The following is a 24,279-nucleotide window of genomic DNA, read 5'->3' on the forward strand; positions in this document are numbered from 1 at the left end:
CGGAGCATTTAAACTCGACCCCTCCTCCCCTGCACTGCAGCGGCGGGAGCCGTGGGTCTGTGGACAGAGGAGGAGACTGAAGCACAAAGCAGTCAATCAGAGAAATATAACATTGCCGACTAATTCAGTCACAGCAGTGCCAATCCAAAGCACAAATACACGCCTCCACAAAACCACATTGCAATGTGTTGCGTAGAAGGATTTTTCCAATTTTGCCAGCAGAGCCCAAGAGTGTGCACTCAAAATGGATATTCAAACAAAGAGTTGCTTTGATCGTCATACAGGAGCGACAATGACGTGATTAATAATGAAATTCTCTTTCTTTGTGTTTACGCTGCTATCGTCCCATAATCCCCCTAATAATTATAACTAATAATTAACTAATAATTACAATTTACCCAACCCACACAGAGAGTAATTGGAAAATAATGAATGCAGGGACATTTAAGAGAAAACACCAGTTTGCTTTTTAGACTTTCTAAACCTACTTGTTCATTGCAGACATGTCACGCCACGTGACATACCTAAGTCAATAGCCTCTTTAACACATGCCTTTTTAAGCTGGCACTGATGTGCCTTTGTTGCCCATTGTCGTGAAAGCGCAGAGGTGGAACACAGGGGTCAAAGTCATTTGCCTCTGATGACCATGATCACAATTAACTAAAAAAAAGAAATTCCATTTCAAGCAAAACAAGAACAGAGCAGTATTGTTTTCGTGTTTTATGTGTTCGGCCTACTCTGCATTTGACTTTCCCCGTTAGACATTTCCAAACTCTGTATTCCACCGCATCACTTCACAAAGAATTTGTGTTCTTTTTACTCCTCAGAAATTTATGGAACAGCTGTATGTAATGCTTTACTAATTAGGATTGTACATGTAAAAAAACGACAACATGTGATCTGTTCATACAAATGGATGCATTGTTGTAGGATAAACTAGTCTCCACTAAAACAAAATTAGCTCCACCGTGACGAGCTGCAGCAACACGGTCCTATTTGTATCTGTGGTGTTTTAGTCATCATATTACTTTTGATAACTAAACTGCGTTTTGCTGATGATAATCTGACAGATACTTCAATCACATTTTAAATGCAAGATTTTACTTGCAGTGGAGTCCATTCAGATTGCTATATTTAGCAGGTTTTACTGAAATGATCTCATTGCATCTACCTCTGCATGTGAAGTCGGTGAGGAACTACAGATTCTACTACGGATGCAGTCAGAGAATTTGTTGTTGACTCTAACTGTGAACTGTTACATGAACTTCTGACATGTTGTGTCACCGAATCTGTCCAAATAAGCTAACCAGCTTCAGTGCAAATAATTGTGACTCTGAACGATAACAGACGCCGTTTTGTAGGTTCACTGACTGAAGAACAAAGTTTCTTCAGCAGTGGGTTTACGTGTGCATTTCATCTGAAGTCAGACACCAGGAGTTCAGTGTATGCACGGCACTGTGTGTAATTGTTATATGCTGCACACTGTTGCATAACATGTACTCTGGAATATTGTGTAACATCTTCTGATAAGAGAAGCAAGAATTATCCAAGGACAGTTACAGTACGTTCGTATCCCGCACAAATTGAGCTCTTAATCATTTGGTGATGGTGTCGTATTCTTAGTGTGCACAGCGCATGACATCAGGAGTGGTAGATGTATTCGTTGGATGTGTCCCTTTATAGAAAGACTAACATCCCTGAGTGGAACAGATACAGTTTACTGTTTGTTCGTCATGAATGCTTCTATGCTTTTGCTCTCTGTTCCTTGTGAACACGCAGCAGTTTGAAATAAAAAAAAACATTTGCTCTTGAAAGCTGTAAAGACGGACCAGAATCTGTGTATCTATGGCTCGGAGAGATAGCGTCTCCAAACTTCCTACATTTGGGAACACAGGGATCCAGCTCAGGTTTCTGGCTTTTTTGGCTCGGCTGCTGGTTTCACACCCCTGCGCGTCCTGTGATAGTGGGTGAGGCCTCCTCAGAGGAGAGGTGAAAGGGTAATCTGATCCCAGCAGCTGACAGAGCCGCACACTGACTGGGTATACAACTAATTCTGTTAGACAAACATAAATTGTGTCAGTGACACAACCATCTTGAATAATTCATGACCTGATGCTACTCCCAGTGCTATCATATTGCAGGAAACTGTCACGGCATGGGAGAGAGCAGGAAGCTGGACTTCCTTCTGTCTGACTTAGTTTCAGATCTCTTGTTTGCTGATTTTTTTTTCAAACAGACAGAATCCTCTAAAAAAGTTAGATATTTTGCAAAATGTAATAAAATTTGCTAAAATTTGCAAATATAATTTCTTTGTTTGGATTGTTGTTATTGTATTTCTGAAAATTAACTTTTTTTGTCGCATTTTTTGTTATTTTTATCTCATCTCACTTTTAGTTATGCCTTAAAATAATCTTTTCAAAATGTAGTTGAGCTGTCTCTTTATTAGCTTACACACACACACACACACACACACACACACACATACACACAAACCTTTGGAATCAGTGCCTCCATAGAGGAACTTATAATGGACCATTGTGTGCCATGTGGTCACTGGAGCTAGAAGAATGAAAACCAAATTAACTTTCCTTCTGAGTGACTCTTGAGTAAGCTCAAGCCATCGGGTTCATACCAGTTTCAAATTCATGTGTGCTCACATGAACCGGAGACGTTGGGGTGTCTTTAAAGGTGTTGCTTTTAAGGTGTGTGAGCTGCAAGGTATGGTGAAATTTAATCTGCACAGAGTGCAGCTACCACAGCTTGAAAAAACCCCCACAAATACGCAATTAAAATCCACAAGAGTGAAGATAATTGTTTGCCAGTTTCTCTGAGCAGCGGTTGCCAAAATATGTAATAACCCCAACTGTTAAGTGGTGTTGTGAGTTTGCAGTTTTCAGTCATTGGAGTTGTCCTGATCACAAGCTAAAGCTTCCCCAAAGCAGTCATTACATAGAACACATTCATGCACTTTTATACTCGTTAATCATGCGTGAGACAATTACAGCTGCCTAAGAAGAGGAGAGACTCCATGTTCCGGAGCTGTCTGTGTGTTTGTGCTGCATTTGATTCTGAGGAAAAAGCTTGAGGGTGGTGAAGTGCTGGATTGGTTCTTGTTGATGTGGTAGCAGTGAGGTGACATGTTTTTTTTTTCTTGTGTGCTGCCATTGTTGTGTTGATCAAAGAAAGGTTTGCTATGTATTTTGAGTCAAAGATGCATGAACACCGATCACACCTCTGTTGTTCGATCCTCAAACTCAAGAATAAATGTGTAGTTTCTGTAGATATCTGACATCAATACAATGTGCAGACATTCTGAAATACACAGGTATGACAAGGGGGAAAAAAAGAGAAAGATGATATTTTAAACCTTGTATTTCTGCCTATAACTGGACATGAGTAAGAATCCCAGTCTTTTACATGAATTTTATATACTCTGCCTGCCTTGTTGGACCACCTTTTGCTTTGCGTAAAGCATTAATCGTGGTAGCATTTCGACAAGCTAATGCAATGTTACAACATTTACTTCCGCCCAGAGTTGCATTAACGTTTCATCAGGGTCTTGTACTGATGATGAGAGAGTCAGAACATGACACACAATCTTCTCAAGCACATCCCAAAGACTCTTTATAAGCTTAAGGTCCGGACTGGTGGCCAATCAATCTCTGAGCCCTGTGAATCCTTGCAGTGCCAGCTGGGAAGACAACAAATCTATTAAAGGTAAAACATGGTCATTCAGTGTATTCAGGTAGTCAGCTGACATGATTAATTTGGTCACCTGACCGACTGAAGCAACCCTTGTCAGGCTTGGACATAAGAGGAGACTCAGATGCAGAGAGTTGGCGGAAGGGCAGACTTTATTAACTCCAAACAAAAATCACCCCCAGGGAGGCAACATAAAAGACAGATCAAAAAGCTTTCACAGGCTTGCACAGTGGGCACTAGGCAAGGCAAGGCAAGTTTATTTGTATAGCACCATTCAACAACAAGGTGATTCAAAGTGCTTTACAGATACATTAAAACAGTAGAAATAAAATGCACGATTTAAATTTGAAACAAAAAAGAAAGAAATAAGAACAATAGGCATATGATGGACACATGACTTCATCATCCTTTTAATAGTTTTAATAATGCGTTTGACAATTCTTCACACAATTTTCCTCAATTTCCTTAGTTTTTAGACCAATAATTTGATCCTTCTGAAATGATTGTTTAGGTAATGAGAAACTGCTGACTACACCAGCTGGGTTAAATAACTTGGTGCCGAATGAAACGTTAATCGCTCCACTTCCTTAGCAATGGGAATCTTTTTCCTAATTTCCTTTTTCCTAAATCTGAGAGGTGCATGATATATATACAGGCTCTGGAGCAATATTTGCTGCCATCAAAAGGACGTCATTTTACTAGACTTTACCTTTTTGAGGAAAACAATGCCAAACTACACTACAAACTGAATGAAATTATCCTAACCTTAACTCTATCTAAGCAGCAGCCATGGTAAGAGCTGCTTTAACTATCTTTACATTAAGGAAAGGAGCCTCTGTGCCTTTTTATTATGTGTTAGAATTGTAAACACATTGAAAGAAAGGAGATTAATTCCTTCCCAAATCTCTGTGGGGCTGCAACTTTCAAAGTGATTCTTTTTAATCCAGATTTGCTGTGATTTGTGTGAATAAATATAAGGACATGAGGGTAAGTGGGAGCAGCCTGCAACCACAATGTCTTTGACTTTTATGTCTTTTTCTTTCTATTTTCATTTATAAACCTTGATAATGAAATATTGTAACTTATTTGACTTACATGATTAAGTCCCAGTGTAGCAGTGTAGTAACGTTTCATTCGATGATGTATCAAAAGTACTTTTTAGAGAAGTTCTCCTGCCATCCTTTTCCAATTGGGGTTGAGAAGAAGAGAAGACGAGGAAGTTATTTTTTTGACTATCAGACCGTGTCCCTGCTGCTAAACTGGCAAATCTGCAGTCCAGACCTTTCACCCGCTGAAAACCTTTGATGCACTAAGAAGCAAAAGCTGAAAGGTGGAGGCCCTGACCTGTTTAGGAGCTGAAATCTCAACAATTTGTCTCCTCACTCAGGGAAGATTTAAAAAAAAAAAAAAAAGAGATGATACAAAAATTAATAAATAGATTAATATGTAACATGTAACATTATAAACAATTCATGTTGTGTTTATACACAAACGTGACCCTGTCAGGTTTAAGCTACAAACCCTTTCAGTTTGTTGGTATGCAGGGCGTTACGTGGCTTGTCTCTGACACTGATATAACTGATCGATTGGCTGATTGATTTGGATAATCTTTATGAGATCAGTGTCCTCTCTGGAGAATTTTCAAGACATCTGGTATAACTCCTTTGCCATGTGGTGACATTGATTGTGCATGCGTTTTTGTGTACAGGGAGCCTGATATTCCAACCTGGGCTCCTATACTCTACCAGCTGCTGCTGTTGGACTTCAGAGACAAACCCGACCCGTTAAGTCTTTCCATTTCTGACCGTATCCGCATCGGCAACCAGAAACGAGAGCGTGGAAACTTTCACTTCCAGAGAGAGGAATACAGCCTGGCTGCCACAGCTTATCGTGTTGCCCTGGAGGTGCTGACCACATGCGGCAGAGGTAAACTAAACATCAGAACCTACATTCATCAATTTTCTATACCTGCTTAATCAAATTAAGGGTCACAGGGGGCTGGAGCCTATCCCAGCTGCCATTGGGAAAGAGGTGGGGTACACCCATCACAGGTCACCAGTCTATTACAGGGCCGCACAGAGACAAACAACCATGCACACTCATGCCAAGGGAGAAATTAGAGTCACCAATTATCATAACATGCATGGTTTTGGATGGTGGGAGGAAGCCAGAGTACCTGGAGAGAACCCACGCATTCACAGGAATGTGCAAATTCCACACAGAAAGGCCCCAGCCAGGATTCGAACTGGGATCCTCCATGCTGTAAGGTGACAGCGCTAACCACCACATCACCGTGCAGCCCAACCTGCATTCATTCATAAGAAATATTTTCACAATGTTGGCTATCACAGAGGTGTGTTTAAAATATAAGAAAATGCAACACAGATGAAAACTTTATCGACACGCAAGACATGAAAACACGGCATCTACTCTGAACACGACAATTCTCACACACATTTCCACATCTGTCTCAGCCTGTAATGACATAACAGAGGTGCTCTCCTGAACTCTACCAACACACTAATCAGAGCGCCTCAATGCGGGGCCACGACCATACAGAGCAAACCGTCATCCTAAATGATTTTTCTTAATTCTTCAAATAATCAAAGCCAATCAGCTTCCTTACGATTTCCACCTCCTTAATCGCTTTAATCACTGGCGAGGCAGAGTAGGCCCGAGAGAGAAATGTGGCTGAACGAGTCGGTGAAGAGACAAACATGAACTGCTTCATAATGTATCAATGATGGCAGATCAGTGAGTGAATTGTGTGTGGTGCTCAAGAGAGGAGATCATCAAAGCATTCAGATCTTGTAATTAATGGATGAGAAGGACGACAACACAAGAGACGCCAACATTTCAGCTCGCATGGGTTCATTTGGGGGCCCATCAAAATTATGTTACAAACATGATTCATGACACATTGAGGATGTAAGCCGAGGTGACTGATTTACCAACTAAACATGTACTCAGTAAAACATTACAGGTGTCACACATATTTTTTTTGCAGGAATTATTTTTACAGATGAGAAAGTCAATGCATAGATTTAGTAGGGAAATGGTGTGAAAGCTTCCGTCTCCTCCCAGTTCAGATTTGCATTCCACGACTGTGAGTCAAATCAAAAAAGATCAAGCACAACAAGGTAAATTTAAATGGGGACATATGGAAAAAAAAAGAAGCCTTTTTCTGTGCTCGAGAGAATATATTTAAGTGTTAGAACTGTCCACCAACTAAACATTTTAGAGAAGAACCCAACCTTGGCATTATGTTTTGGCCACTTGCATCTCAAAATATGTCATTCAGTGAGCCGTTAAGGGCTGCAGGGTAAACTTATCTCACTTTACAGGGTAAACCATTCTTTAATTTTGTATATGATGGAAGTTAGAAATGATGATACACCCATATAAGCAACAGCTCTTAATAAAGAAAAAAAAAAAACACATTCAAAAACACATAGAATCATGGAGCTCGAATAGGAAATTACAGACTGAACAAGATTTCTTGACTTGGAGCTTCAATATGCTCTGATTAATGCTACTGAGAACTCAGAAATTTGGATCTCTGGCTGGGAAAAAAGCAACTAAAATGCCACAAGAAGTCATTAAAGCAATTTTTTTGGACTTAACAATTCCCTTTAAAGGCATATTACAATGACATGCAAAGAGCTACAAATGTTGTTCTCAGTTGAATAAAAAAATTAGATGAACAACCTTGAGTGTGTTCAAGTCAGGACGTAGCACACACACACATCAATTAATGCTAATGTTGCCCTATATTTTCTTAAAGTATAAGTAGGAAACTTCACATCAGTACTTCTGAAAATGGGATCAAGTCAAATCTGGGCATCTCCATTCCTATCGATTACACCAAAAAGTCTGAACTTCAAAACTAAGTTCGAAGCTTCCATCCATCCATCTTCTATACCGCTGAATCCGTCGGTCGGGTCGCGGGGGGGCTGGAGCCTATCCCAGCGGTCAATGGGCGAGAGGCGGGGTACACCCTGGACAGGCTGCCAGTCCATCACAGGGCCAAAGTTGGAAGCTTATCTTTTGGAAAACTGACTAAATTCGACAATGCGGTCGAACGTCCAGACTCACAGATGTGAGCCATAAGCCTCTGAGCTGCTAACATTTAGCACCCAGCAAGCTCAAGGTCAGGAGTAACACTCATTTGCACTAACAAGTGTTCATTACTTTGTTCACTTCCTTATTACCAGCAGGATGTGTTTTTAATGGGGGAACCGTGTAGGAGTAGAAATACAATATACAGCTGAATGAAGAACAGAACATTAACTCACTTCATAATGACACCCAGTGGGAATTTCTCCTTCAAGGTTTGTTTTTTTCCCCTTTTTAAATAAGAATTTAAAACAAATCATCAGGAGTTCAGCAACCACTGGCAAAGATGAATTATTTGCCTCTATTCAGTTTCCATAATTCATCTATTTTTTAAAAAAATGTATTCACCCTGAAGTGTCCAGTACAGCAGGGCATGTGTGATGAGTCACGCAGCTCTTTCTCCGTGCAGATGGCAGCGATGTCAGCATGAAGGCAGAGGAGGAAGAGGTGCGGGAGTACCGGATGAAGTGTCTGAACAACCTGGCCACCACTCAGCTCAAACTGGAGCAGTTTGATGAGGCGCTGCACACCAGCCGGGATGTCCTGTTCCTAGAGCCAAACAACGTCAAAGCCCTCTTCAGGGCGGGAAAGGTGAGGGCCCCATACCGTGGCGTTATCACCTAGAGACAACACGAAGCGTCTCATCTGATGGTGACAAAAACATTTTGTTTCTGATGGTCATCAACACGTAACCGATGACCGCACAGAGAGTTACTGAAAGGAGGAGCAATGGCTTCCATGAGAGATTACATTTCATTCATTTTAAAGGAAAAAACAAAATGATGGCACACTGTTGCTTTCTCCTCCACGTTTTGGTTTATGTGGGTTTCGGGAGTGCTCACGCTGCAGGTCTTCTAATCTCTTTCAGCTGCTGTCAGACATGGGTGAATACAAAGAGGCCATGGAGGTGCTAAAAAAAGCACTGAAACTGGAGCCAGCCACCAAGGTGAGATTATGTGGGTGAGAAGGTCCTGCCTCTCACTGCGTTTCTTCCAAATCTGCGTGTGAAGGCCACACACACTGCGACCGTTTGAATAGATGTTTGCTTTTTTTATTTCAGTGAGGTGCCAGCCGGGTCTCTCTGACATATAGGATATCGTATTCTTTTCCCAATACCAAACAGTCAACACAGGAGATAACACAGAAAACCCCAAGTTATCACCCCACGCATTGAACAAAAGATTAAACACACACATCAACTCGTGCCTGGCCACCAATGTTATTTAATCCCCCGATTGTCCAAGTATATATGTCTAAACGTCATATCATGCAACAGCTTGTTTTAGCACCTAGAAGAAAAAAGAAATCTGTAATATTTGGTAAATCAGCATCTGTTCTTTCTCACCTGTCTTACTGTTAAAAGGTTTGACAAGCTGTTCTCACATTTACTAGAAGAGAACTCAGAGAACTGGCTCCATTAAAGGCTTGTTGCATCTTGCCTGTGTGGTTTGTCTAATCAACTAAATCTCCAAAACGGCTCAGGCAAACGGCACATCTGGGCACCTACAGATGCGACGGCTCACCACGAGCTTTATAGCAAACTTACAAGAGTTAATTATCATTACTTTAAAAACCCTGAGCTCCAAAAGTACTCCAGGTACGATAGAGCTTGAATCATCTTTTCCTCCTACGAAACACAGCCCACACTGTATAATTGAGTGAACTGCCCTGGAGAGCTAGGAGTCAACATAAACCTCAATTCATGGCCTTTATTTTAGTCCGAGGGTTTGAAGCAGCACAGTGTGACGAGTAGGTTTCCGTCAGCTGTTTACAAGCCACTGCTGGCAGCATCATAGTGACCCGACACAGAGGGCACACCGCCACTTTCACAAATATGTCTGGTCTTGTCTAGACAAAACAAAAATATTTGCTGCTTTGGAAATTTACACCCTTGTCCTATTGGTGGAGTAAATACTTTAGAGAAACCTGGTTTAAGTGCCCTGCGTGAACGTTATTGTGCCTGCAGTCTGCAGTCGTTCACTACACGTGCTTCTTTCTTTTCCCCCTACACAATATTATTTTTCTCATGTTTTCTGATTACCTGCAGCACACATTGATAAATCCGGTGTATTTATTTTCACGACATGGCACGGGTCTTCTTGCATTTCAGACCTCTGCTGGGCAATTTTAAAACTACAGCTTCATCTCTCCCGATTTACATTTTGTGTTACAAAGTGTTGTTTATTTGCTTTTTTAGGCGATCCACGCCGAGTTATCCAAACTTGTCAAAAGGCAATCAGGAGGCAAAGAAACCCAGCAATGGAAGGTCAAACCAGCGGAGATGCTCGGAGACCACATCACACCTTTCCTGATTCCTTCCAAGAAGAAACCGCCGGTAAGCTGTCGCACATGCACACTGAACGTATTATTTCACTATGATGAACAGACTCAAACAGACTGCATCTTTGTTGTGTTTTAGGGAATGTCCTGGAAGTTCATACTGGGGGCTCTGGTGGTCGCCTTGGGCAGCTTAGTAACGTCAGTTGTTATGACAGCAAGAAACTGAAATCCTCTGCTGGAAGGAAATATTGTGATGCGCAGGACCCCTTCGGTCCCCATTCCTCTTTCATGAGGTTTTCACTGTAAAAGCAACACAGCGGCACCGGAGCCCGAGCTTGTATCTATGTGAGTTTCACCGAATGGTGGAGAGTAGAATTGATCAGCGGAGACTTCCGCTGATCAATACGACAGATATTACAAACAGTCGTCTTCTCAGGTCAGTCCGTTTTATTTGATAAAAAGGGGTTACATTTCTGGTCTTGGAAAAAGTTCTGCTACCGCATATGCTGACAAAAACTAAAACGGATGTGGCACTTTTGGAAAGACTGCAAAACAGTATGTTTAGTACATAAAAAAAAAAAAGCACATTTTGGACCAGTTGTTAAAACTGCAATGATGCTTACAATAAAACATGTGATGTGTGCAGTCCAGTGTGTATCATTGTTTTCCATCAGATATATCCACCTTGGTTAAAAAATTTGGTGAAAAAGGGCAAAACAGTGCACGGACATCAACCCACTACAAGAAAAAATAATCATTAATGCATCAAGTGAAAGAATTCAAATATTTAAGCAGGATCTCAGTTTAGATATTGTTACTCGTTTATTTCATAAAACTACTCTTCTTCCACATAAATATAAAAAGGTAAATGTGTATATTTATATAAACTTGGCCTTAAGACATGCAGTTTTTCAACCACAGAAACCTTCATTTTAGTTGACGTCTATGAGACGGTCTTCAAAGTGCAGTGGCGAAAAATATTAAAGTTAAAATGTCCCAAAAAATGTTCTTCCTTGTAAAAATAAAAGCAGCATAATGTCCTTCATGTGCACGAACAGCCATCGGTGGTCTACACCCCACAGCAGCTGTTGGTCTTCTTTGGGTTGGTTTGACTCAGTCTGACCTCAGATTCTGATTGCTGCATCAGATGGCCATTTTTCTTTACTTCTCTGTTGAAAAGTAAAAAATATGTGCTGACAATGTTCAAGGAAAAAAAACAAAAAACATTTTAGACTTAAACTCTCTCTCCGTCTTCCTACCTCGCTAGATGAAGCACGGTCTCAACAATGTTGGTTCCCTCTTTGGCACTTGTCTCACAGAACAAGGCACCGTACGCCTGCAAACAAAGCATCCACATCCCCGACTTCAGTCCGTTTACTCTGACACCTTGGAGGCCGGGCGTCTGTATAAACACTGTTCCGCCAGGCGAAATTAAAACTTACACACCTTGGCCAACTTTTCCCCGTGCAAACTGCTCACACACTTTCCCGCTGGAAGCTTCTCCCGGAGGTCCACCTTGTTTCCAATAACACACATGGGGATTTTCTTGTTGTTGGAGTCCTTATTGAAAACAAGGGAAATGGTTCAAATCATTCAAATTTCAGTGGGGGTGATTGTCTGCAATTCCTTTCACATTGCATCAGCATCACTGGAGTTACCTGAATCTGACCCACCCAGGATCTAACATTCAGGAAGCTGCTCTCTGATGTAACATCATAGAGCAGCAGGACTCCGTGAGCTTTCCGGAAATAAGACCTCGCAATACTCCGGAACCTAAGGTTAGGGGAGACGCAGCTCTATTTTTAGTCAACAACAAAAGATGTTTACATATATACAGGAAGTGGCCTACCTCTCCTGCCCTGCTGTGTCCCATATCTGCAGACTTGTCGTCTCTCCATCCACCAACATCTTCTTCATCTGGAAATCAACCCCTGAGAACAGAGAAATATGCATATTTTTTTAACCTTTTTAAGTTGAGAGTGCAGTTCCAAAACACTGGGTGTAACTTTGTCCTTAAACAAAAGAAATGCTCATGCACACTCTGACATCATAAGCTACATATTTATTTTTTCCAATCAAGTTTGCTTTAAGTGAACTGTTCACAAGTGGGGAAAAAAGCCAAAATGCAAAACAAACCAACAAAAAAAAACTATATCTATCGTTCTATCTTTACACACACACACACACACACACACACACACACACACACACACACACACACACACACACACACACACACACACACACACACACACACACACACACACACACACACACACACACACACTAAGGCCTAAAACGGATGCATGTGCTCTAAAACCTACCCAGGGTTGTCTGTATATCCCTTCTAAACTCATTGGTGGTCAGCCGCAGCAGAAAGCTGGACTTTCCTGCTCCTGCGTCTCCTGCCAAGACCAAACGGTACATCGGGGTAGGTCCCACCGTCTCTGAAATATCCTCCTCCAACGGCTGCATCAATCGAAACAAAATGATAAACAAGCTGAAATGGAGTTTAAAGACTGAGAACCATCTAGTAAGAGGGAGCTTTTAAAATCTGATTCCAACAATGGATTTATTTCCTCTACTCTTTAAAGCACTGATCTAACATAATTCCAGGGACAGCAAGTCCCAACTGAGGAACTTTGGATGTACTCGTGGTCCGTTTAACTAAAAACGGAGTTTACATTTCTATGTTTAAATCTATTTTTGATTAGTTCGGGAGGATAGCTTCATACTGATGCAAATCTTCCCCCAAAACACAGAAATAAATAACTGTTATTTTTGCCTTCTAAAATCTGAGCATAAATTATCATCATAAATCCTTATGAAGGAGGTATAATGTACTAAAACACTGATCATGTTTACCTTTGTGGAAAAGGCGGACAGGCGCCTCCGGATGGAGGAAGCGATGGAGCTTGCTCTGCTTGGAGATACTGAGACTTCAGCTTCGGACTTCACCTCTGATATCTGTAACAAATAAGAAGTCGAAGCCCCTTAGAGAACAGCCTTTTTTTGGATCCCACTCCACCAGCAGACCCTGATGCGTTTTGTATTTTTTCCCTTTTCTCTGACCTCCACATCGGATGGGACGTAAGAGTAGCTGTGGTGCACAGTTTCCACAGAGCCGTCATCGCTGTCAATATCGCTGCCTGAGCTCTCGGTTATGTCCATGGGTAGAGAGACGCCACTGTCCAGGTACCCATCAGCCCAGGTGGCCACATGAGAGAGCCTGGGATCATGCTCCGAGCTGCACCGGCGCACACACACTGGCTTAGGGCTGTGACCATTTAACTCGAAGGAAAACTATCTGCAGAGCCACACGGGCGAATAAAAAGAGCGTTGTATACCTGCCGTGGTTGAGTGTGCTCTGTCGGAGAGGTTTCATTTTTCGGGCCGGAACTTCATTTTGGGGGGACAGCTGTTGGGCAGATTAGAAACGGCAGGAAAGGAAAGTTTTCGTTTAACCTCCAACAAATGAAAACTGACAGCTTACGTCTGACGAAACATGTGGGTGTGAGGTGTGAACAAACAAGGAACTTACCCTCCTTTTAGCAGCAACCACTTCACTGGCTAAAGATGAGCGCAGCCCGTCATTACTATCGTAAAGCTTTTTATTAATTTCCCTGAAGGTGTGTTCAAGGAAGTACAACAAAAAGTCAGACCCAAGCACAGACGCTTCACTTCCTCACAGCTGATCTGCAGGTTACTGAAAGCTGGTGATTGAGTTTATGGATTATCTTAAGTACAACAGTGTGTAACCGGTTTTAAAGACCCCGAAAACTAAATTATGGCAAAAAATTGAGTAATTACGGCCATTATCGTAAAAAGGTACTTAAAACCATCTACTAACAATCCTTGCATTTTTATTTTTTTTTTAATTAAAACATCCAAATGAAAGTTAACATTAGACAAGACTATAATAGACAGACTCACTGCAGGACCTGAATCTGACTGGAGTACGATTGGTACTCCATGGCCATCCTCTTCAACTCATCCGTTTCCCTGTAAAAACAAACGCTTGCATCATTGAATGTGGTGCATCTGACATGAGCTGAGCTTAAAGGCAGGTTTTTACCTCTCATGTTGACCCCTCTGATCGGCATACATGTTCTTGAGTTTGTCCACCTCAGAGTGCAGAATGGCGACGCTCGTCTGAGCCTGCAGCAGAGAGTTTTGAAGCTGCTCGTTCTCCTGAAAGGAAATTAGGTTGCCAAACGGCGCTACAAAACATAATTGTTTAATCTGCAGGAGAACATACCTGTGAAAGATCGCTGATGTGTCTGTTCAGTCTGATCACCTCCTCCTTTGACTTGTTCCTCACGGAGTCCTCTTGGCTCTTGATAAAAAGAGTAACAGAGTAACTTTGTTACAAGGTGTGTATTACTGAGACCATTTGATATGTTGAAAAGCAAGCACATTGAAGAACAGCAGCCTCAGACTAAGATTCCTTGGACCTTTGTGGTCAGACCACAGAACAACATATGATTAAAAAAACAAAGAAGCATAAATATCCCTTAAGTGAAAGAATTGTGACCACTGAAAGGGATATTTTACAGTTATAAGATAACTTGCCGTCACACTTTTTCTACATCACTTGACGTGGCTTCACTGTACTTACCGGCCAACATGTTGCACACAGCAACGGCAAGACAGTAGCAGGAGAATACTGACCAAAACATTGGACCTCCTGAAATGATCAGTCCAGCTTTGCTGTCAACTGTCGCCATCTACAGGACAAAGACAGCAGTTGCTGCCACAGGGAAGCACGCAAGTAACTACACTTTTCTTTCCTGTTGCTTCGGAGCTGTTCACTGCAGCACACGTGCCACTCAATGTAAGAGCACACAGAAAATGAGCCAAATCAATTCACAGAGTTAGACCTCGTGCTGTACAATTCAACTCAACTTTCTACTGAACAGAAGGATTTACACCTGAGCAGATATACTATGGACCTGTTGTTGATTTGTAGCACAGCTTCAGTTTTTATGAACCATCGACACAAAGTGCAGATGTGCCTTGTTGTCAGGATGTTTTCTCATTATTATTGTTATTATCATCATCATTATCATCATCATAAAAAGTCATTGCACTTCAGAATAAATAAAATAATGCCAGTGACTACAGGAAGGTTTGCCTTATATAATAAATGCTAATAAATAAGACAGCTATGCTGGGCAATCGGAAGCTTAATGTGTACGTTACTGAAGTGAATACAGCCTTTTGAACACTTTGGGGTTGGTTGCTAAGAGCAACCACCACATGATCTGGAAATCTTTCAGAGAAAAGATCCACATGCTTGAGCTGACAATTATTTTGTGCCCACTGTCCTACGTTGCCACTGCCACAGTAAAATGAAGGCTGAGATTGCTTTTTTTTTTTTTTATTGTTAAAAGGAGGTTCTTGTTAGCTTCGGTGCAAACTAAAAAACATGAGCTATCGTACCTACATGGAAAGGTCGTGTTTTTTCTACAATGTAACCAACAAGAAAGTTTCGAACCATTGTAGACTTTGAGATGCGTCATAGCCAGCACATAAAAATAAAACTGCCGGAGCTGGAATAATTCATGTGCCATTCCACACATGAGGCAGGACACGGAACAGCATGCGGCTGGGTTGGGAGCCAGGGAGCTAGTGGCTCATATGTACACAAATCAGTGGCTTTTGGGTCTTTTAAACTGGCTGCCAGTGAATTTGCAGGTCAAATTTAAATATGATTTAATTCTATCCCAAACCAACAAGGCCAGGTGAGCAAACAATGTATTGGCCTGCTCCTTCTTTAAATGAGTAAGAAATACATTTCAAACTTCAAACAAACCTCACTGGTCACAAAATAAGCAGTTAGTCTTTTGTACATCTACATTTAGCTGTACATGACATATATACACCAAAAGCTATACTGTAAAACACTGTAGTATCCAAAAAGCATAAGATATCTGTGGCATCTGTGCGACCACGAGGGGTCGTGGTCGCACAGATGAGAGCCAGCTGGTTTCCGTGACTCTACTTTCTCTGCTGGATCTTGACAAATGAGTCTGCAGTCTGATATTGGGTTTGATATGCATTTAAGTATGTTTTGACAGACTTCCTGAAAAATGGAGAAATTTGGAACCTTTCTTTTTTTTTTCTTTATAGTTTAGTAGGTTTTCCCAGAAATGAAGCCGCAGCTGCACACACTGCAGGAACTAGTCTTTCGGGTAGAGTAACTCGCGTCTCCTTTTCAAGCCGTCAGAAGACAAAGCTTTCCAATGTGTACAAAGTTGAACGCATGTTGTCGATGAAATTCTACCTTTAAGAGTCTGTCCACTTTGGCATGCAGCTCTGCAACTTCATCCTCATGCTTCCTCTGCATGGTCGACATAATTCCTTCCATTTTCCTCTGCTCCTACAAACATGAAAGCAAAGCAGTTCAAGGTGCAGACCAGCTCAGAGCTTAAAGTGAGGCTTTCATCCAACTTTACAGAGGCTCTTTGTGAGCAGACGCATAACCTGTTGCTGGTGGTGCACCACGAATACATCGGCAGCTCCAAGAAAGTACCACACTTTCACTTCAATAGGAAGTAAAAACGCACTCTTTTTGCTTTTAAGTAAACCCTTATTTACTTAAAAGTGAACCAAGAGGAGAGAGTTCCGTGAACTCTTGAAGTTTCCCCACTCACCTCGTTTCTCACCCTCTCCTCTGCTCTGGCAAGTTGTTGCTGAATATCATCTTCCAGCTCAGCCAGCTGACTGTTGTTCATCTCCTCGGTTCTGTTTTTAACAAAAAAAAAAAAACGTACAGTCCCGTTCACAACTGCTTAACCAAAGCAGATTCTTCCACAGCAGTCCAAAGCATTAAAGAGAAGAACTGATTTGACTTTTAACAGGCTTCAGATATGACTGGTTGGTCTTTTCATTGTGTGATTAGAGCAAAACGAGTTGGGGGAGGGACAGACTGGAAAAGATTCCTCAGGTTTACTGATCTTTGACACTGGCATTTCTTAAATAGATCACAACACGTCCAACACCTAAGTGCAAGTATTTTTTTGAAGGGGAGGTTGCCCATTTACTTCAACACATAGTCAAAACACATTAGGCAAAAAATCCTGCTTATAACAAAAGGACTGGATGACTGGGCAGGGCAGCACATTTAAGTCTTCCTACTTCCTTGAACAAGGAATGTCACCTTTCTCGTGCCGTGCACAAACTGAACCATAGACTGAGGAATCAGCAGATTTATCCAGCTTGAAAAATATAAAGATCTACTATTCCTTACAGAAATCATCAGCACATTAGCACATCATTTGACCAATTCATGTTTAATTCATGTTTATGTCATTTCGTTATCATAGAATTCACCAGTAATGTGGCCAAGTTGTGAATATGTTGGATCAAATCTCACCGATGCTGCATTCACAGGAGTAACTTGATAACGATGCACTACTGTGCAAAAGTTTGAGCAAATATCGCTTTTTTTTTTTCTAAAAGTAATCCTGGGGCCACTCGAAAATCCAAATTATGTTGTGTGTGAACATTTGCACAACTTTTACGAGAAGTGCATTCGGATCATCATCATTTTTAGCACTTTTAACAATAATTCAGACCTCACGGTAACAATGAACAATAGCCGCATTCGGACAGAGCAGTTCTAAGAACGCCGTTCTAAGAATGGTCCACCTCGAATTTCGTTCTAATAACTGTCCTTTCCCAGGGGAACTGTTTCACTTTGCATTCGCACATGAGTCGGGACCTTGATAGGGACTGATGTGACGCAACTGTCTGTGACGGAGACTTTTTACTTTAGCGCCACATTCAACAGCAAAACAAAACAAAACAAAACAAAACCCGCGAAAAGTAAGAAGAGAAGAAAACAACACCACAAAGAAGCTAATATGGAGAGCGGGGAGGCCACCGTGTTCATGGTCTGCATGATGGTCATATTAATCATGGACGATTACATCGGGTGTCTAACATCGAGGCTGGAAGAGCACACAGAGAGAGTCAGGATCGAGTGCAGGTGATACTTCTTCGTTTCATGAAGGAAGGAGAGCAGAGCGCCGCAGATAAAGGAGACGACATGTAAGTTTAACTTATTAAACACACGCCGGTTGTGTCTGTGTTGTACGAGTAAACATTTCAGCCGTGACAACATGACATGGGGCGTAGCTACCGACCACCAAACACCTCCGTCAGATCTGTTCAATAGAACCCAGCAAAGACCCAGCCTTGGAGAAGGAGCTAAAATGGTTATAGGAACTGAGGGCGATGGTCCCGAGTTCCTGTATGTGCGAATGCGGGAAAAAAACGGCCCCGTTCCTGAAAAGGTTATAGGAACTGCCAAAGGTTCCTACAGTGCGAATGCGCCCAATGTTATCATGTCTTTAGTCGTTGATGAGATAATGATGCAACTATAGTAGTAATTAGTAAGTAGTAATGTTGCAGACCTGGTCTTTAAAAAGAAACTTTCCCTGGGACCTTGTCATAAAAGTGAACATCTGGATCTCTCCGAGTGTTAAGCGTGAATGTGATGATATCCTGAGGTGAGCACCCTGCTACACAGGAAACACTGAACCCAACGAGAGCTGAACAGATCCCAATAAACAGCTAATTGTTTGGCAATCGAGAGAGAAAACTAGAAAAGAGACTGAACCTCAAATTTCATCTCAATCCACTTCAAGAAATAAAAACTGAGGCCCTTGGAAATGCCTTCTTAGTCAAGACATTTTTTATTTATTCTTTTTTTGGGGGCTTTTATGCCTTTAATTGACAGGAAAGTTCAGAGAGACAGGAAGCAAGGGGCAGAGAGAGGGGGAAAGAAATGCAGCAAAGGGCCGTCCGATGCGGGACTCAAACCGGGGCCAGCTGCAGTGAGGACTGTAGCCTCTGTACATGGGGTGTCTGCTTAACCCACTACACCACCGACCACCCCAGTCAAGACATCTTTTAACATACTGTGTGCACAAGTCAGTCACACAGTGCAACTCCAAATCTCTGGGGAGTTTTTCTATTTACCAGCCGAACAGCATGACTGTTTGTGCTTTGTCAGACAGTCGGTGTGTGAGTGTCAGCAGGCAGAAACACCTACTGTAGCAGGAACTATTTCAAAGGAAGTTTTGAGTACTTTGGCAGGTGTCTTTCTGTTAGGTGCCAACTCGATAACGTCACAACAGTTCAAGATGCAGTCACCAACTTCTCGGGTTTGTAGTGGAGATAAAAAAAAAGAAAAAATGGTTGACTTTGACAATGGGTGTGGTAGGAAAGCTTACTGGGACTGCAGTAGGTGTTTTCCCATTGTGGCATCTCCACTTCAGGGTAATGGCAGACGAGCCAGCAGACAGGTCAGCAGTACACACAGCAGTAGTTACTGTGAGTTTGTGATACCCACGTTGACTTGTACTCAGCTGAAATCCCCTAATATGTAAATAAAATTGCAGCTAGCTAATTTAGGTAAACATTTACTGTCCATCACTTATTAACAGCCATGGAAACTACTGTAACAAATGGCTCTGATTAGCTGTTAATGAATAGGTAAAGCCAGATGCAAGGCTGAAAGTGAGTGACAAGCACCATTTCCAAAATGTTTGGATGTACGATATTAATAGGCACACCTACGTGAAAACATTAGAAGAATTGTACTTGATTTTTGGAAGAAGTGACCGCCCTAATGACAAGCAATCGCTTCACTGCAATGTCATAATATGGGACAAACAACTGCAGCAAAATAAAAGAGTAGTTATGTTATTAGTGCCGGACTGCAAAAGATTTCTACTCTGAAATCATGTGGAAGGTAAGTCGTTGCAGGTCTGCATGCCAAGTGAGAGGCAGCTGCCTAAGAAGTTTGGATTTTTACAGATCTAGAGCATAAGATGTGACTTTTCAAAAATCAGCACCTTTGGAGGAACAGGAATATAAGAATTAAATAAAAATGCTACTAAGGAAAAGTGAGGTTTCAAAAAGCAAAGAGACGTGCTCCATTCTGTGTGGCGCTAATCTTTTTTTTGCGTTGGATTACTTTTCTTAGGCTCTACCTCTCCCTTCATCCACTCTCTCATTTCTTGTGGCAGTACCTCTGCATACTCTGGCTCAACTAAAAGGGAACGGCCTAGAATTCAAATGCATCAAAAGCAGTTTTTCCCAAGACGGGACAAAATGTTTGACACAATAGAAAGAAAAGATTAATGTGACTAATGGTTGCTCTAAAGCTCATTATTCAGTAGTCTCCCATTCATTCTCATTCCACCAACGGCCATACAGCGGCCACATGCATTTCTCACCGCTTGAAATTGGTCTCCAGCTGTTCACACTCCAGTTTGTTGTCCAGGCTTTGACTGATCAGAGAGTGGATGATTTCCTCAAACGCCTGCAGAAGAGTCATGTTTGCAGAGGAGTGAATGGCCTGGTAAAGATCAGCCAGCTGCTCCTTGAGACTATAAGGAGGAGAACAAATAGTTACGGTCAGCACTGAACAGGCCAGAGCCATTTCTTTAAAGGCAACTCAACTCCTGTGGACCTGAACGGTGGATGTTTAAGGCTAGCTGCCAAGTGGATAAAAACTAAAACATCAAAAACTTCTTGGACTGATCGTACAACATGATATGCTGTGGAACAAGGATTCTTCAAATAAAGACAAGCATGTGGACCAAATAATATTCAAACTTTGTGTAAAAATGACTACACTAATTAATTGAGATTCAAATTGATTAAATTATCTCAAGCATCACAATATAGTCCCATGTGGCTATGTAGACCTCACTAATGATTTTATGGGTATAACAAACATAATCTTAGGAGAGTAAATATGTAACAGTGTTTTCTACTAATTTTGCTTTCAGAGTCTCACGAAAGAAATACAAAGAATGAATATTTGACAACAAAGAAACAATAAATCCGTTTCATCCACACATTTTAAAATGATATATCTTAGTTTTCTCTCATATGTACACCCGTCTTAATGAATGCCCACTCACTACAGACGGTACACATGCTTGTTTGCAGGAATAAATTCACACAGTTAAAACTATTGCAGTCAACAAAAGCCATGTAATAAATCTTATCTTTGTGTAGGCAATAAAGAAAGGAGCAAATTTGATTTCAGTCTTTTTTGGAGGAGCAGTTTATGGTACTTTCTGATTAGGCCATTTGTATTTTTTCCATCACTTCTATAAAAGGTTTTCAGTGAACACAATAAAGAGGCTAAAAGATATATATATATATTTTTTTTTAACTTGTAACAGCCCTTCTCACGTGACATACTTCCCAGCACCTACAGACTTAGTTTGAGTTCTGTGAGATGGTGCCCTTTTTAATCAAACATAACAGACTTCTCTTCTATTGATTGGTGTCAGCTTTGACTTCATTCTCTTTATTGTAACTCATGCACATAGTCATTATCTTAATGAGAGATTAGACTGGTTAACATCTATTTTTTCCTCTTTTGTGTCATGGTTAGCATGTTATACTTTAGGCTAACTCCCTTGTTTTTCAATTTTTTTAAAATCACAGTTACTTAAGACTAATGCCTTGATGTGTTGCCTATTTTCGGTGTAGAGTCATGAAAGGAATACTGAACAAAAAAAAAACCCAAAGAGATATGAAACAACTACAGACACAAATTTACCACAAAGAGGTGCAAAATGACAGCTTAACGACTAACCAAGATGGAGGTAGACCTTAGTAGGACTAGATGCAAAATGATCATTAACAGTCAGTCACACAGAGAGCCACATCAAAGCCAAAACTAATTAGAAACACATTTGTGTTGGTTGTAGTTGTTTTGTTAGGAGGGGGGGCCCTTAACAAGGCTGTGCCCAGGTAGCTGTTGGGTCATAACCCACCCGTTTCCGGTTAATGAGCCACCAGGCCTGTCTGAAATTAAAGTAATAAATTAAGGATCCTCTATTGTTTTTCCAACGGGGCCCTGTGGGATCTTGTATTAGAGTAAGTGCCGCATCAGATATTACAACCATAATAACATAAATGCATATTTTTATTTGCAATTTCAATCTGATTTGAATCTTTAACCTGCTTTTATTTGTTTGGATTCATATAGTGGTTTCAATAACTAGCTTTTTGTTTATTTCTATATTTACTCAAAGACTTTTGTAGTTTGATTATTTTTTGCCACTGTTTTTTTTTTTTTAAATCTGCCTGTAGTGTGTTTTTCTTTTTTTTTTTTAAGATCAAATAGGACATCGTTTCTTCAGCTCTTCCTCATTTCTTCAACCCCTCATACTGTCGCCGGGGAGGGAAAGGATGGTAAGTGTAAAGCAATTTGTGCTGCTTTCTATTTTTCTATGAGAAGTTAGACACAAATAACGCCTGATTGGTTGATATAAGAAACCTAGAAAAACTGATCAAATGACTTATTTCACTGTCATTATCCTGGCTGCAAGTTTGTGGCAGCGTTCACCCTCTAAAAATCTCACAGAAACGCGAGAACATACTCGCTCGGCACCTGCAGGCTCCCTGAAAGCGTCTGCTGCAGCCCCAGCAGGTCCAGGTGTGACTTTACCTTTCGGAGAGGAGACTCTCAGCATCTACCCTGTCCACAAACTCTTCCCACGGTGTTTTGGGTGTCCCATAACTAAAAGCGGCCAGGTCCAGAGTCTCTGAAACCTCCTGAAAGCTGGATGAAAACTTGTTGTAGTCGATGAAACCGTCCTCCTGCGCGCCGAACTTGTCGAAAAGTGTTCTGATCTCGGTCTCGGGGACGCTGAGTTCCCGGCAGACGAGCATGAAGTCCTCGTACTCGATCTTGCCGGACTTGTTCACATCACAAGCGGAAAATAGTCTCCGAAGGCCTGGCCGATCCATACTTCTCGATCAACTCAAAGCATTTCGTTTAAAAGCGTTGACGTGAGGCACCGCTGCGCGGACGGACGCACCGCTGCTGCGCGCCAGCCAGAATAAAAGATTTCACCAGCGCCTTCCAAGCTGTGGAGGCACGGATTGGCCCAGGTCTCAGTGTAGGCGGATTTCAACCGAATCAACGGACCCAGTGTGCCACCTCCCACCTGGAGTCAGATGGTAAATGCAACGACTGGAGTTTGTCGTTATTTGGCTTAACTTGTGTGTCACGGTGAAAGGAGCAGATACGCAAGTACTCACGTCTGTTTGCCTTTGAGGTGTGTCGTGCATGCTTACTTTTTTTTTTTTTTATCACACACACTTCTCTGAGCTCCACTGTTTGCATTTAATGTGTCTGATACCACCCTTCCAGGCTAAAGTAGAGGTGTGCTAAAGTCTTGAGCCACACGTAAGTTCTCACTTCGAATTATTCAGGAATACACAAAGCATCCAACTAAGGGGTTGAGCCAGTGTTGTTTCAATACATAACACAGCTTGAAAGTCAATACTTTGTAAAGCATGGCCATCTTGATTCTTTGACAAAGTCGGATTAGTCTTCAGAAATACTTCTACAGGCTTCTTGAAATGCTCTTGGATGGATACCAGAGTCTCCACTGTGTTTTACAAAGGTTTTACTTACCGTTGTATCTTTCTCCCACCCTGTATTGTACAATTGGTTTCAATTTGAGCCAATAGTTGAGTCATATTTGAATTAATAACTCCATGTTACGGAGTTACCACTGTCTTTTGAACCAGTTCTATTATAATTTACTTCAGCCTTTTTTTCCTTGTTTCCTTTACTTAAGAATTGCTTCTTGACAGCCACCCTTCCATGGAGAACATTTCTGCTGAGGCTTCAGTGAACAGGAGAAGGGTCATATCTGAAGGAACACATCCATCTCTCAGGTCAGGTCTTTTCTGTTCTTTTTCCTATTTCTTAAGGACATTAGTGCTGATAGTGATTCAGGATGCAACCGGTGATACCGCAAACATTTTCTTTCATCTTTAACTTGTCCAGTTTCTTCGAATGTTTTAAGGACACACAGCATACCATGCAAAGAGTTTTCAGCTAGTAGCTCTTTGGGAATCACCTTGTTGGTGCAAAATACTATTTTGTGTGTCCAACTTGGTTATCGTTGGCATCTTTTGTAGATGCATCAAAAAAGATCTTAACAAATTATGTGTTTTTGTTATTGTTACAAGTGCCGAAGACGTTTGTTTAAAAATGGGTTCTTTGCTAATTGGTCTGTTATGTGTATACAACACGCTCCTCTGAAAATGGTCACGCAGGGGGTGTGGACCTCAAATGAGTGTGAAAGCAGCCAGTGCCCAAAGAAAAACTTTGAAAGAGCTTCAGAC

The 24,279-nt window shown here is 41.4% G+C and overlaps 2 protein-coding genes across 2 annotated transcripts in view; one reads left to right on the forward strand and one right to left on the reverse strand.

Annotated features, from left to right (window-relative positions):
* Window positions 1-10,737, forward strand: part of fkbp16 (FKBP prolyl isomerase 16) — a 45,088-nt gene extending 34,351 nt beyond the window's left edge. The window contains exons 7-11 of the mRNA XM_075469828.1: window positions 5,411-5,628; window positions 8,228-8,409; window positions 8,687-8,764; window positions 10,016-10,153; window positions 10,238-10,737. Coding sequence (XP_075325943.1) covers window positions 5,411-5,628; window positions 8,228-8,409; window positions 8,687-8,764; window positions 10,016-10,153; window positions 10,238-10,324 — 703 coding nt within the window. The 3' untranslated portion in view covers window positions 10,325-10,737. The remainder of the gene's footprint in view (window positions 1-5,410; window positions 5,629-8,227; window positions 8,410-8,686; window positions 8,765-10,015; window positions 10,154-10,237) is intronic.
* rasef2 (RAS and EF-hand domain containing 2) lies at window positions 10,534-23,003 on the reverse strand. The gene is made up of 17 exons (XM_075469825.1): window positions 22,586-23,003; window positions 20,349-20,501; window positions 16,755-16,845; window positions 16,385-16,480; window positions 14,357-14,434; window positions 14,174-14,289; window positions 14,032-14,100; window positions 13,640-13,721; window positions 13,446-13,516; window positions 13,171-13,345; window positions 12,964-13,065; window positions 12,423-12,567; window positions 11,948-12,029; window positions 11,757-11,871; window positions 11,545-11,658; window positions 11,358-11,434; window positions 10,534-11,267 (listed from the first exon to the last, which is right to left on the reverse strand). The coding sequence occupies exons 1-17, from the start codon at window positions 22,885-22,887 to the stop codon at window positions 11,168-11,170; spliced, it is 1,968 nt and encodes a 655-aa protein (XP_075325940.1). The 5' UTR covers window positions 22,888-23,003; the 3' UTR covers window positions 10,534-11,167.
* Between the last annotated feature and the right edge of the window lie 1,276 nt (window positions 23,004-24,279).

Source organism: Odontesthes bonariensis, chromosome 7, assembly GCF_027942865.1.
Source record: "Odontesthes bonariensis isolate fOdoBon6 chromosome 7, fOdoBon6.hap1, whole genome shotgun sequence".
NCBI classification, from domain to species: Eukaryota; Metazoa; Chordata; class Actinopteri; order Atheriniformes; family Atherinopsidae; genus Odontesthes; species Odontesthes bonariensis.

Bases quoted from the DNA above. Each gene is read 5' to 3' on its own strand.
- rasef2 (XM_075469825.1), bottom strand. From the start codon at position 22,887: ATGGATCGGCCAGGCCTTCGGAGACTATTTTCCGCTTGTGATGTGAAC. The intron at 16,481-16,754 runs GTGAGTGGGGAA...TCATGTTTGTAG, and splicing joins AGGAGAGGGTGAGAAACGAG to GAGCAGAGGAAAATGGAAGG. The intron at 14,290-14,356 runs GTATGTTCTCCT...ATTTCCTTTCAG, and splicing joins ACATCAGCGATCTTTCACAG to GAGAACGAGCAGCTTCAAAA.